Genomic DNA, 12,646 nt, shown 5'->3' on the forward strand with positions numbered 1-12,646 from the left:
ATTGGTCGAGTAGAAAAGACTGATTAAATAATTAAAAACTGTCAAATATTTACATAAAATTCCTCTATTTTTAGGATTTCCATTTGAACAGGGTTAACTTGGAGGAATCAACAGGAACAGAAAGTTCTCCAGCAGGTGCCAGACCTAAGAAAAAAAGTAAGAAGTCCTATGATTTAACTGCATCTGATAAATTCTGGCAAAAGCATAAGGGCAGGTAAGCTGTATAGGTACAGAGTTTATATTAATTTAGTTAATATAAATTCTAAGTATTCTTGATATTATGGTAGTTATATTTTTAAGCTTCTTTGAAAATATGTTTGAAGTTTTTTCTTTTTTAAGGAGTAATCATTGACAATATTAATTGTCCATATTAATTATGTATTAGCTTTTTGTTGCAGAGCACAAAATTGTTCATATCAAAATTATATAAAAATATTGAAAGCAGTGAACATATCTTAAAAGGTTTAAGTAAACCTACAGTAAGATCTCATTATTTTCACTGATTTGATACTCCTGCATGATTTGTGTATTGATATTTCTGAAAACATGATCATCTTTGTCATGCAGCCTGTCTGGTTCCAGTGTTTGAGTTTGGTGATTTAAGTGAGCCTAATGCAGAGTATTCCATTAGTCCTTTTCCAGAGGTAGCTGAGTCTGTTCAGCAAGAACTGGAATCGTACAGAGCCCAAGAAGATGAAGTCAAAAGACTTAAAAGTATCATGGTAAGTTTTATCACCTGTATGTGGTTTATGTATTGTAGAGATGCTTAGCCCACTCTGTCACCTGCCACACAAAAATTGTCAGAACATGCTGAATTTTAGGCATAATACACCTTAAAACTAGGGCTAGAAGTACCATATTTCATGAGAAGGTTCAATTTCTTGCATTTAGTGGCATTACATTTATATAACTTCCATAGTAACTGTCAAACACAATCCAGACATTAACACCATTATGAGAAAACAGGTTCTAAATGTGCTGACTGTATTTGCATGTGTGATCTTTGTATTTATTATGACTATTTTATTCCTATTTCCAACCCTTCCCCAAAACCCAGGGTATAGAAGGGGAGGATGAAGGAGCAATAAGTATGCTTTCTGATAATACAGCTAAGCTAACTTCAGCTGTCAGGTAAGTAATCAATAATGCATTATTGTCTAATTAGTTGGGAACCATTTCTAATTCTTTCTGTCATTTCACTTTTAATATCCTTTGAAATAAATAGCCTCAAAAGTAGGCTATTCAGCTCAATAATGGAGTTTAAATGCTTTATAATTCTGGTAAAGTATAATGCAATGGCCTAAACAAACACTTGCACATGTAACTTCCACAGCATGTGTGTGTGAGCCCTCTACACGTGGTTTTGGAGTGTTGCTTCAGCACAGCCACATGATCTAAATGCATCATAGATTTGCTTATACTCTTCCACCAGAAAAACACAACTACCTACCTCTGCATTCCTTCCTTAAAAAAATTGTTAGTGAAATCCTCTTCCTGAAGCATGTGCTTGCTTTGTACAGTGTTTAATTAGTTACATTTTGATTAATGTAGTTACTATAACATCTGTTGACAAGATTATAGTCATATGGAACTCCACATGGAGAATTTACTCTCCTGCTTTCGGAGACCTAGCCACCATGGATGACAGTGCAAGTCTGAGATTCAGACTTGTTCCTCATTGTAAATTTGCTTTTCATTCCACTGATGCCTTGGAGAAGGGAGATGTTCAGTTTGCTGCCTTTTGCTGAGGTCCCTTCAAAAGGATGAAGGAACGATAATTATTCTGAGGGTAGATGGGGTGATATGCCCAGCATCCTGTGAAATCCAGTGTGTTTCTGCATTAGTTAGTTGTCTCTTTGTGTGTTTCAAAAGTTGTTTTGTATGCTGTGCTCTGGCTAGAATTCGATTTGAGTTACAAAGGATGTGTGATGGATCAGACAGTTTCAAAAAAGCAACCAGATGTTTCTAAGCTCCTGCTATAAAGTTTTAAAGTTTTGTACTTCTCACTGTGTTGGCTTTCAGGTTAAGGCAGCAAGGTATGAAAGTGACAAGCATCAAGAGCTTTAAACTGATAGCAAAAAAAAAAAAAAAATCAAGTGCCAGCAGTGAAAATCATGTAGATCACAACACTTTAAGTAACAAATTTTTTGCAAAGTAAACTTAACCGTTCAGTTTCCCATTTCACAACAGAAAATATTTCAATCATGAATCCTGCATAGAGAATTGTGTTCTGTGCAGAAGCACCTCTCACAAATGCCAGGCCATCCAGAGGTTCTGTGTTTATTTGAGAGTTGTTATTAATATTTAAAATTATTTTATAATTATTTTATAATTATTTGCTATTTTATGACAGATATTGTTTGGCAGATATTGACACTTTCATGTGTCAGACATTAACTAAATGTTGATTAGATTAACCATAAATCTGGTAGATTATTTGTTTATGTAAGCAGAGCATATATCTGTTGTTGGTCACAAGTTTTCGATAGGATTATTAAATTGCCAACATTGTCTGTATTTTTTTGCTAGTAAAATCCTGTTTTACTACATTACATGTGGATAACATCCTTCTGTTATGAGAATCATTACATCTATACTTTATCTTTTAGTTCCAGTCCTACTGTATTCTATAATTTTAGATTTTAATAATCTTCTAACAATAGCTTCCAACCCAAACTGCTCTATGATTCTATAAATTTTTTTTGTACCGACTGTATACAATACACAATTCAGATAACAGTGCAACTCAGCAGGTTAGTTTGTATTTAATCTCTTCAGCTCTCTTCCAGAACTTCTGGAAAAGAAGAGGCTCATTGATCTTCATACAAATGTTGCAACAGCCGTTTTGGAGCATATAAAGGTATGATGGCTCTCCAATTTCAGTTTTCTGTCAATGGTACTCCTTACCTGGAGAAATAAATTTGAGCAGGTGAAGTAAGATAACATTGTGAGCCTTCTCAATTGTGCTACCTTTTACAGAAGTCACCGTATAACATTACTTAGTGTTGAAGGGTGAGAGGGAATGAATTTCGAATGCCTCTGCATGGAAAGTGAAGTAAACCTATCAATTTTTTTCTTATCAGAATTTACTAGTATACTTTTTTTTTTTATGATGGCTGCAATCTTTATTGTGGGTTGAAGTCTTTCTAAAGTAAGTTTTTAAGGGAAGTGTTCTGTTTATTTTAGAGACGTGTCATGGCCAGCTATGACTTCAGTCTAAGCAATTTTCTGTTCTGTATGTGTTTATCAGAAGGGTACTGTTTACTGTTCACCAACGAAAATGATACCCAGAGTTGTGGCAGTAATGATGCAAGTTACTAAACCGATCTTTCCAGCAGGGTCTGTGTTAGATGGCTTGTGCATCATTTAAGCACTTCAGAAGGATGCTTGTCCTCTTTTCTGTTTAAGTCTGCTGCTCTTTTATCAGAGAACTTGCAGACGGTTTCAGTATCAAGTGAAGACCATGGTTACCACTAGAATAACTTGCAAAATGGATCTGTTTTCACAGTATAAGAACAGAAATTATAGATGAGGCTTTCAGAAACACTGGAATTCTGTGTTTGAAAGTGATTCAAGCACCAAGAAGTCTCACTGAAAATCAATACTTAGAAAATTTTACCCCATGCTACCTGTAACTCATGGAAGGCGATGTGTTTTGAAGTTAATTTTAACATTTGTAAAGCGCATAAGGTCTGTCCTCAGTTATTACTGCAGCTCAATTTTTTTGAAACCAGGTACTATAAGTGAACAAAGGATTCCTTATGAATTTTAATGAATAAATTAATTATACATATTCATAAAATTGGGGAGTACCTGTGAGTGTGTCTCTATGTTTGACTCTACTGTAGGGGCTAGTTTATGTACTTTTGCAGTATTAGGCATGTCAAATTTCATATCTGGCAATTTAAAAGCAGTACATGAATACCATTGAAAAACAATTGAAGTTGACAATGTTTTATTTGTTGCCTTGTCTGCAAATTCACTTTTCTAAGAAAGAGATACTGAGATGGTGATGGCAGGCCTACGCCAGTAGTATTTTATATATTATTTGTTGGATGGAAGCCAGGTCTCAGAGCAGGGTGTGGAATGGCAATAACATAATTTTTGATCGCCAGTGTCCTCTTGGCAACGGACTTGAGTCAGATGCACTTGTTCATTGTCCATTAAGTGATAGTGACACACTTTTCTGTTACCTCAAGGTGGAAGGAATTACCTTAGAGTCGCTCTGCTGTAGTGCTCTACTAGCCCTTAGGCTTTCTCCTCTGATGGGGAGCCTGCTATTAGAGGGTTCCTAGTAGGTGGTGATCCATTTCTCCATAAATAATTCTTCATTCTGGTATTGCAAAGCATTCAGGCTCCTTACCTTCTTATTGTAGAGCTTCAAAGAAGATTGTGAGACAAATGGGCATGCAGTTTCTTCAGTGTATTGATGATGTGTGCATCTGTGTACCATCTTTTGATTCAGGAAGAATCACTTCCTTCATCTCCAGATGTTTAAGAAACTATCTTAAACTCAAACTAATGCAGAAGGACACATTTTTTTATATTGGAATTTACCTACAGTAAAGCCTTTTCACTGAATGAATGGAGAGTTTCTACCAACTGCTTTGTCCTGTCCGTTTTCTCCCCTCTTTTCACTCTCCAGTGTTACAAAAAGTAGCTTTGTATCTTGAGCTGCAGAATTTTAATGTGCAGGATGATATGCTACCTCATACCCTAATGGATTCCTCAAAAATACTCTCAAAAAGAGCAATTTCTCAGCCGGGTCTTTTAAAAGAAATTTTCATGTCACCTTGAGGCTGTGGTTAATAGGTTTTTTATACAATTAAATAATTAAACTGAACAGGAGAGGATTTTTTTATCAAGTGCTCGGGTCATGAAGAGCCCATGAAGAACCATGCTATTCTTCAGGTTACTATATTTTTGTTTTTAAAATAATACAGAAACACATTCATACTTTAATATAGACTGCTTTTTTCATTATGTTTCTTTACTACATGAAGTACTTGAGCATTTTTCTTTATTACCTAGATGAGAATCAGTGCAAAGAATGCTACGAGACCTGCTTTAAATATACTAAGTGAATTTAATTTTTCATGTGGTCAAATTTTAGTGTTCAGTTTACAGCTGCTTTCCACATTCTCTTGGATCATTTTCTAAGACACAGCAAGAGGAAACCAGAAATTAATCACACACTTAGGGGTCTTGGCAGTTTTCTGGCATATCTAAGTGTTTAGTGAAATAATGGAAAGAATGCATCACTTTTTTCACAAAGTAAACCCTCAAGTTTTTATTGTCAGTGCTTAGAACAAATGCATCCTTGTTTTGCATTGATTGTTTTTTCTCTGAAGAAGCTGGTAACTGAGGGACTGTACCCGACAGATAACTGATTTAGGACTAGAATTATGGATATCTTCCTAGCTGCCTTAGAGTTTCAGGTAGTGCTTATCTTTGCATGAATACTAGGATTACTGAAGTATGTTAAATCCTGGCATATAAAAAGATGTACACATGCACTTTTCTAAAACGATAATTAGGAGAGGAGATAGATTAGATAACAGCCTGATAGAATTCCATGCATGTGAATTTAAGTGACATATTTTTATGTAAATTAGTATCTGCGTCCAGTTCTGGGCCCTCCAACACAAGGACATCAAGCATTTGGAACGGGTCCAGAGGAGCACCACAAAGATGGTCAGAGGGCTGGAGCACCTCCCATATGAGGACAGGCTGAGAGAGTTGGGGTTGTTCAGCCTGGAGAAGAGAAGGCTCTGGGGGGACCTTAGAGCAGCCTTCCAGTACTTAAAGGGGGCTACAGGAGAGATGGGGAGGGACTTTTTATAAGGACATGTAGTGACAGGACAAGGGGCAGTGAATTTAAACTGGAAGAAGGCAGATTTAGATTAGATATTAGAAATAAATTCTTTCCTGTGAGGGTGATGAGGCACTGGACCAGGATGCCCAGAAAAGTTGTGGATGCCCCATCCCTGGAGGTGTTCAAGGCCAGGCTGGATGAGGCTTTGAGCAACCTGGGCTAGTGGGAGGTGTCCCTGCCCATGGCAGGGGGGTTGGAACTCGATGATTTCTAAGATCCCTTCCAACCCAAACCATTCTATGGTTCTCTGATTCTGTCTGTCTTAAGATTACTTACACTTGCCTGGTTTGGGTTGGTTTTTTTGTAATTTCTGCATAATTTTCATATCATGTACCTCTGATTTTGCTTATCTCGAGGCCTGATACTTTGAGTGATTCTATTATTAGGATTGCCAGTAGCCTTTCAAATTATCAAATTCAGATTTTGTAAAGCAATTCCACTGTTTTAACTACTCTGTTTTAAATGAGGTTGCATTTTTGTCTTACCGTGTGAACAGAAATGGTATGTGTTTGTGAAATATGTATGTCACAGTGGTCCAGGCTTTTTTTCTGTAGTCCAGAACTGGTAACTGTGTAACTTTCCAGTAAACAACACCTTTTTCTGAGTTCAGTTACAGTGACCTTTCCAGCATCATTCTGTGCAGTTCAGCCAAAGGGAACTGGCTGTAGCTGCCACTTTCAGCCTCTCCCAGAGTTTCTCTTCCTCTTGATAGGAGCACACCGTAATTATCTGAACAATCTCACTCATTCTAGGGGCTGTTACTTCTGATTGTTTTCTGTCAGTATCTGTAAGAAATTCCTCCCACTAATTTCTTAGAAAATTTATTTTCATCTGCATGTTCTTTCTCTCTCTCTCTCTAAAAGGAAGCAGCTTTGTACTGCAGAGATGATAGGATAGTCTTAGAAGTCCTTACAAAAATGACCCTCTAAGAGATTCCAATGAGTCCCGCTTCTGCTTTTCTGCTAAAAAAGAAGGAATTTTTTATTTGTTTTGGAGCACAGTGTTCAGGTGGAGATTCCCAGGCACTTCAGTAATTTTCCCTAAACTAAGTTTGGCCTTGCAAACAGCCTGTTTCTAAAGATGCTAAGTTGAGAGCTTTCACAAATATATTTAAAAAAAAAAAAGGCAAGCTGAAGGATAGTGTTTTAACTACAATACAGATCCTGTCCCTGAATTGAGAGCTAGAAAGGTCTCCTGAATGAGGTTGGTGTGGAATAAGATGTCATATCAGGAAATCAGGAGCAGGAGGCAGAAAGGGAATAACCACAAATGTAAATGCATCTTGACTTTGATATTGTTTTTTATTATTATTTTTCTGCACCTTGCTTGCCAGTTTGGCACCCATAAGAACCTCTTATTTGCTGTCTTTTTTTGTTGAATCTACAGGATTGTTTAGCTCCCATTCCCCAGCTTTTCCTCTTGGCATGTCTGTGAGTTTGCCTTTGAGTGAGCAAAAGTGCACTTTCTTAAATTAAATGGGACATCTGCTTCTTATCAGCACTTATTAGACAAGTTGGCTCTTCGGGAAGTAACTGTCTCATTGATGTGGCATATCTGGGAAATCTGTCAAAAGGTAACTAGCTGTATTTAAGGCTATTCAGTAATCCACATGAAATTTTATTAGATGTCCATCTAACACCTAGCAGAACAGTACAAGAAAAATACTGCCCTAATTGGCATCTTTGCTAGTAACCTTGATTAGTTATCTAGTGAAGAAGCTAAGCAGACTTGCCATGTTGATCCATTTCTTTAGTTCGTGCTTATGTCTCATCAAAAAGAGAGTACTGAGCGTTTTGTATTGCTGCTTACCTCTGATGTCCCTATTGTGGATAGAAATAAAGGACCTGCAGTTTTAGGTTTTTCAGTTTGTTTTTTTTTTTTTTTCACAAAGAGTGCTAAGTTCACATTTCAACAGTTATTGTCTAAAATTTTTGAAGAGAATGAGTGTACATGTACCATTAATGTGTCAGTTTATGCTCAAAGTACAGCAAATATATGCAACCAGTGAGTTTTCTTTGCTGCAGTTAAGTCTGGTTTGTTTGGTAGTCTTAGCCAAACAGTCATAAGTTGCAAGAAGGTTGTGAAGAATTTTATCTAGTTTGTGCTCCAAATAAGTTAACAACTGTAAATCTGTTCTTACAACTGAAAGTATCTCATTTTGAGTTATATAATTTTATTTAAAATCTGATCTGTAAACATAGTGAATTATTCTCTTTTTTATGTTGTACTTTTTTACATGCCATCTGAATAAATTTGTCTTAAACAGATTGCCACCTAAGATAATACAGGCATTGCCAAATTCAACAATAATGTATTTGCTTTAATAAGATGAATTTTCCAGATTTAAAGACAATCCTTTCTTTGTTGCATGCCCTGTGTCTGGGAAAAATATTTTAAACTTAAAAACATTGAATTTAGCTCCGTATAAGGAGATCCAAATGTAGTTAAAACACAAAAAGCAAGTGAATGTGATGGAAAGTCTCAAAAAGTTGTAGTTGTTTCTTTGCAATTGTTTTATCTCTGTAGAGAGAGTTAAGGAAACTGTAACGCAGATAGTCTCCAAGATGCTGTAGAACTGAAGTCACAGAACGTGTCTGACGCGCCAGATACCAAATTGCATCTGAAGTAAGAAGTTGTAAAAAGGCTGGTAGTTCAGCTCTGTTCAGACTTTAAACTACAGTAGCAAAAGCACTGATAATTACTTTAGCTTTTGGCTAAATACAGGGTTCAGTAGATGGTGAATGAGAAAAAGAGGCGTTCTATAAATAATACTGGGAAGCAAGTGGCTACCTGCATCATAAGCTGATTGTCAAAGGCTTTCAGTATTAAAATACTCATGTGACTTACCTCTTCTTTTGTTTTGTATTCTCATGTCCAGCTTCTTTGATGAACTTAAAATACTCAAAGGTGAAATATCCTAATACCCTTAGGCTGGAGAAATACCTTTTCTTTTTTTATTTTTCTTCTTCCCCCCCCCCCCCCCCCCCCTCCATTTCTTTGGGGGTGTGTGAAATAACTTTTTTAGAATTCCATTTCCTTATTTGTGATCTCAGGAATATTTTTAGTTAGATTCAAAAATATATGAAAACCAGACTTCCAAAGTTTTCATGTTTCTGTCATTACAACAACCACTGCACTGGGTTAGAAGCTGCCATAGCAGTTTTGCATGCCTTGGCACTATCAGGCAAAATTTCCTAAATCTCTTAACCCAACAGAAGCCCTAGTGACTCTTGTCTCACTCTGGCAATATCACTTCAGTCTCCTAGCAGGTATGATGTGGAGCTGAAACACCTCCAAGGCAATGAGATGGAAATCCATCCACTTTCTGCTCTCTTCTTTGAGCCAATGCAGAATGTGTCCAAACACCAGGATTTCATTAGTTACCAGATAGGAGGGTTTTGTAAGCTGAGAAGCTGTAACATTTGTTGTGATGCTACATTTTAATGTTCAAACACTCATAATGATCTGTGATGTAATGGAGGTTTTAAAAATAAGTTTTGGAATGTGTTTTTCTGTCTTTAGTTTGTAAGTTTGTGATGCGGTGGTCAAGAAGTGCCAAGCTTGGCTGTTTGTGCAGATGTACAGCAATACAGTCGTTAGTTGCATGGCCATGTAATGTCTTCCAAAAAGCTTTTGCCGCATTAATTTTGTGCAGTCCTTGTGCCATCCTTCCTCAAAAAGGATTTTCACAACTTGATCTGTGTGTGTCATTGAGACAATAAGAGACGTCTTTTCCAGTGTTAGCAAGATAATCTAATTATGAAGTTGTCAACTACTGCAAAACTATAGTTGAAAACAAAGCTCCTCGCCCAGTTTAATATTTGTGTGTCAGACATTCGTTGCTTAACTTGCATTTTCACTTTTAATATGAGAATTACATAAACATCAATTTTCTGAGAGTTAATAAAAGCATATTATAATGCAAGCATTAGTTATTTTTACTGGTAATTGTATTTAAAAATAAATTTTTAAAACAGTGTTGCTAACTAAAACCGTATACCTTTTTAAAGTGGAAAGAAATAACGCTTTCACAGTGTTAAGATAGTAACCCTATCACTCTTAAACAGAGTCGAAAGCTGGATGTGTATTTTGAATATGAAGAAAAAATAATGAGCAAATCCACTTTGGATAAGTCTCTTCTGGACATGATTTCTGACCCAGATGGTGAGTACTTTACATCTGAACTTGGTATAAAATTTGTTATGATATGCAAAAAATCTATACTTGCTGGGACTTAAGGGTTAGTAAAGAGCTCATGTGCAAGCTCTGCAAGACTTGGTAAGAAAACAGCTTCTTATTGACTTTTAGTGGCAGTCTGAAGAGTTTAGTATTTTGGATGAGTAATATGCAAAATATTGGCAACTTTTACAGCTCCACTGAAATCCTTAACTAACTCCTTGATTTTGAAGGTCAAAATATTTTAACTTCTGTGCTTCTCCAGTATGTATTAGTATAGCATGTGTGATCTGAACAATACTGATTCTTTAGAATCCCACTGCATGTTTTATAACACATATGTACCTCACAGACAGAATGAAAAAGGGCTTTTTGTAGAATTTTGTTAGGTCGGGGGTTGTAGTAGCTCTTGCTTGTGTGAGGAAAAAGATGGATGAGAGAAGGGAAGCAAGATGTAAATCAGCCAGTTCACCAAGAGACTCACCTGAAGTTTTGGATGCATTAACCCAGCTGTGGCATGTCTGTTTTCATCATCTAAGAGCAGTGCATCCCAGCTTCTGTTTGATGTATGGTTCATACATAAGAAAGCTTTACATACTGGGTGCTACTCCGAGTCTCTATTAGCAGGAGTCACTAGGGGTCTTTCTGTAAAAAGCTGAGACCAGAAGAGGTTTTCAGCTTTTCATAGTATCATAACATCAGCTCCTGTTTCAGTCTCTCACAACCTGAGGTATGTCACAATCCTGTGATGGATTTCAATATGATCTGATACTAGTTGGCTGGAACAAAATAACCTGCAGAGCAAGATTGTAAAACCCGAGTTATGAACACTGGCACGCCTGCATATTGGCAAATATATCGGCAAACCTCAAGCATTTAGAGACCCAGGGTTCCTGCTCTTTTCCCAGTATGCTCTTTGAGAAAATGTTTTGTTACTGCATGCTTATGTGGGTAGTCTTGTAGCTACATACTGGATATAATGTCTGCTTGGAGTTTGTATAATGATTCATATTTACAGAAAGAGTATATATAAAACCTGCTGACTTTTTAAAAAAATATCTTTTATTTCTGTCTGTGCTATAGAATCAACAGGCAATAGAAGAAATACTACACGGTTGGTAGAAGTCTGAGATAAAATTTTATAGATTTTATATTGGATCAAGTCTAGAAACAGACTTTCAGAAAATCTAATGTCAGGCATCAGTCTGTAGTTCAGTACAGACATTAATTGTTAATATGAAACTAATAAGAATATGTATGATCTGTACTTTTATGAAGCATCAATACAAACTAGTCCTTTTCCATGTTCAGAATTAACTGTTCATGTACTATTTTGATTTCAGCTTTTATGTTTGTGTGACCTTAGATATGAAAACAGAAATTACGATGCTTGCTAGTATTTCTCACTGGATCAATTACTTTTTACCTGAATCCACATTTTCTATGCGGTTTTAGATTGGAGTATAAAGCAAATTATTTTCCAAAGCCTGATGTATCACATCAACATTCCTATCAGCAAAGTTCCTGGGTTTTACACAAGAGAAAAATTAGATTTCCAAGCTAGAGTTTTCCTTCATAAGCTGAAGTATTCAGGTGTTCACAGTAGCACGTTAGCATTTCATACGTGTTGCCTGGGTTTAAGGTAAGTTTAGGTAACAAAAGGATTTAAGTTAAATCATAATGGTTATTTCCAGGCATGCTGTCTTGTAAAACTGACCAGCTTCCTATTGCGTGATTCATTGAGAAATACTAGCAGAAAACATTTTCAAGGAATAACGCATCAAGTCTTCAATGCTTTCAGTGGTGAGCTACTTGTTTGCTTTATCTGTGGGGATACTTGTCTTGTGGACGCTGATACCTGCAGAGCTCTTCACAGAAGCACTTAGGCTTGACCGTTTAACAGCTTCAGACTTCCCATTTCTTTCTATGTTGTACTAATCTACCACTCAGGGCTATTGCTGCCTCCCAGTTCAGTGGATATTATTATGTCTTGGAGTAGTGACAAAACAGGAGTTACTGGTTTTGCTTTGCTCTAGTCAAATCAGTAGCCCTAAAGGCTGCCTGCTGTTTTTTGAGTGGAAAAATAACATTGTTCTGTTCTAGGCTTACTAAGTTAAGTTTTCTTCAGAACATTTAGCACTCCCCCTCTATGCTGTCACAGACCATAGCCTAGAAAAAAAAATAGTGAACATTTCTGCAGGCAACTGACCTGAGCCTTACAGCTGTTTATCTCAGCTATGATTTACATCAGTAGTATGTCAAGAGTAAAGTACTACTGCCAAAGTGGTTTTCCTAAGATTTAGTAAAGTGTACACAATACAACCACAGATTTTTTTTTTTTAATTTGTTATCTTTTAGTAAGACAAAATATCACTTACACTTACCTGAGCACAAACCACCTAGGAGTATTGTGGACATGGTAAAGAGGCCCAGCAACGGAATTGCTGTCGAGTGCCAGAGTATTCCAGTTGAAACTGAAACCTAGTGATCAGCAAAGTACTGAAAAAAGCTGTAAACTGGCAAGCTAGAAACCAAGTTTCCAAGTCAGTTACAGAAACCAAAGTCAGTTACACTGTATATTTAGAATGTTTAAGT

General features: G+C 36.5%; 1 protein-coding gene across 2 annotated transcripts in view; it reads left to right on the plus strand.

Annotated features, from left to right (window-relative positions):
- SCFD1 (sec1 family domain containing 1) overlaps positions 1–12,646 on the plus strand; it is a 46,602-nt gene that overhangs the window by 14,129 nt on the left and 19,827 nt on the right. For both annotated transcript variants that reach the window (XM_010085822.1, XM_010085824.1), the window contains 5 exons: positions 75–214; positions 632–722; positions 1,058–1,131; positions 2,779–2,860; positions 9,943–10,039. In XM_010085822.1, the coding sequence (XP_010084124.1) occupies positions 75–214; positions 632–722; positions 1,058–1,131; positions 2,779–2,860; positions 9,943–10,039 (484 nt within the window). The remainder of the gene's footprint in view (positions 1–74; positions 215–631; positions 723–1,057; positions 1,132–2,778; positions 2,861–9,942; positions 10,040–12,646) is intronic.

Source organism: Pterocles gutturalis, unplaced genomic scaffold (assembly GCF_000699245.1).
Source record: "Pterocles gutturalis isolate BGI_N339 unplaced genomic scaffold, ASM69924v1 scaffold24500, whole genome shotgun sequence".
Lineage (NCBI taxonomy): Eukaryota > Metazoa > Chordata > Aves > Pterocliformes > Pteroclidae > Pterocles > Pterocles gutturalis.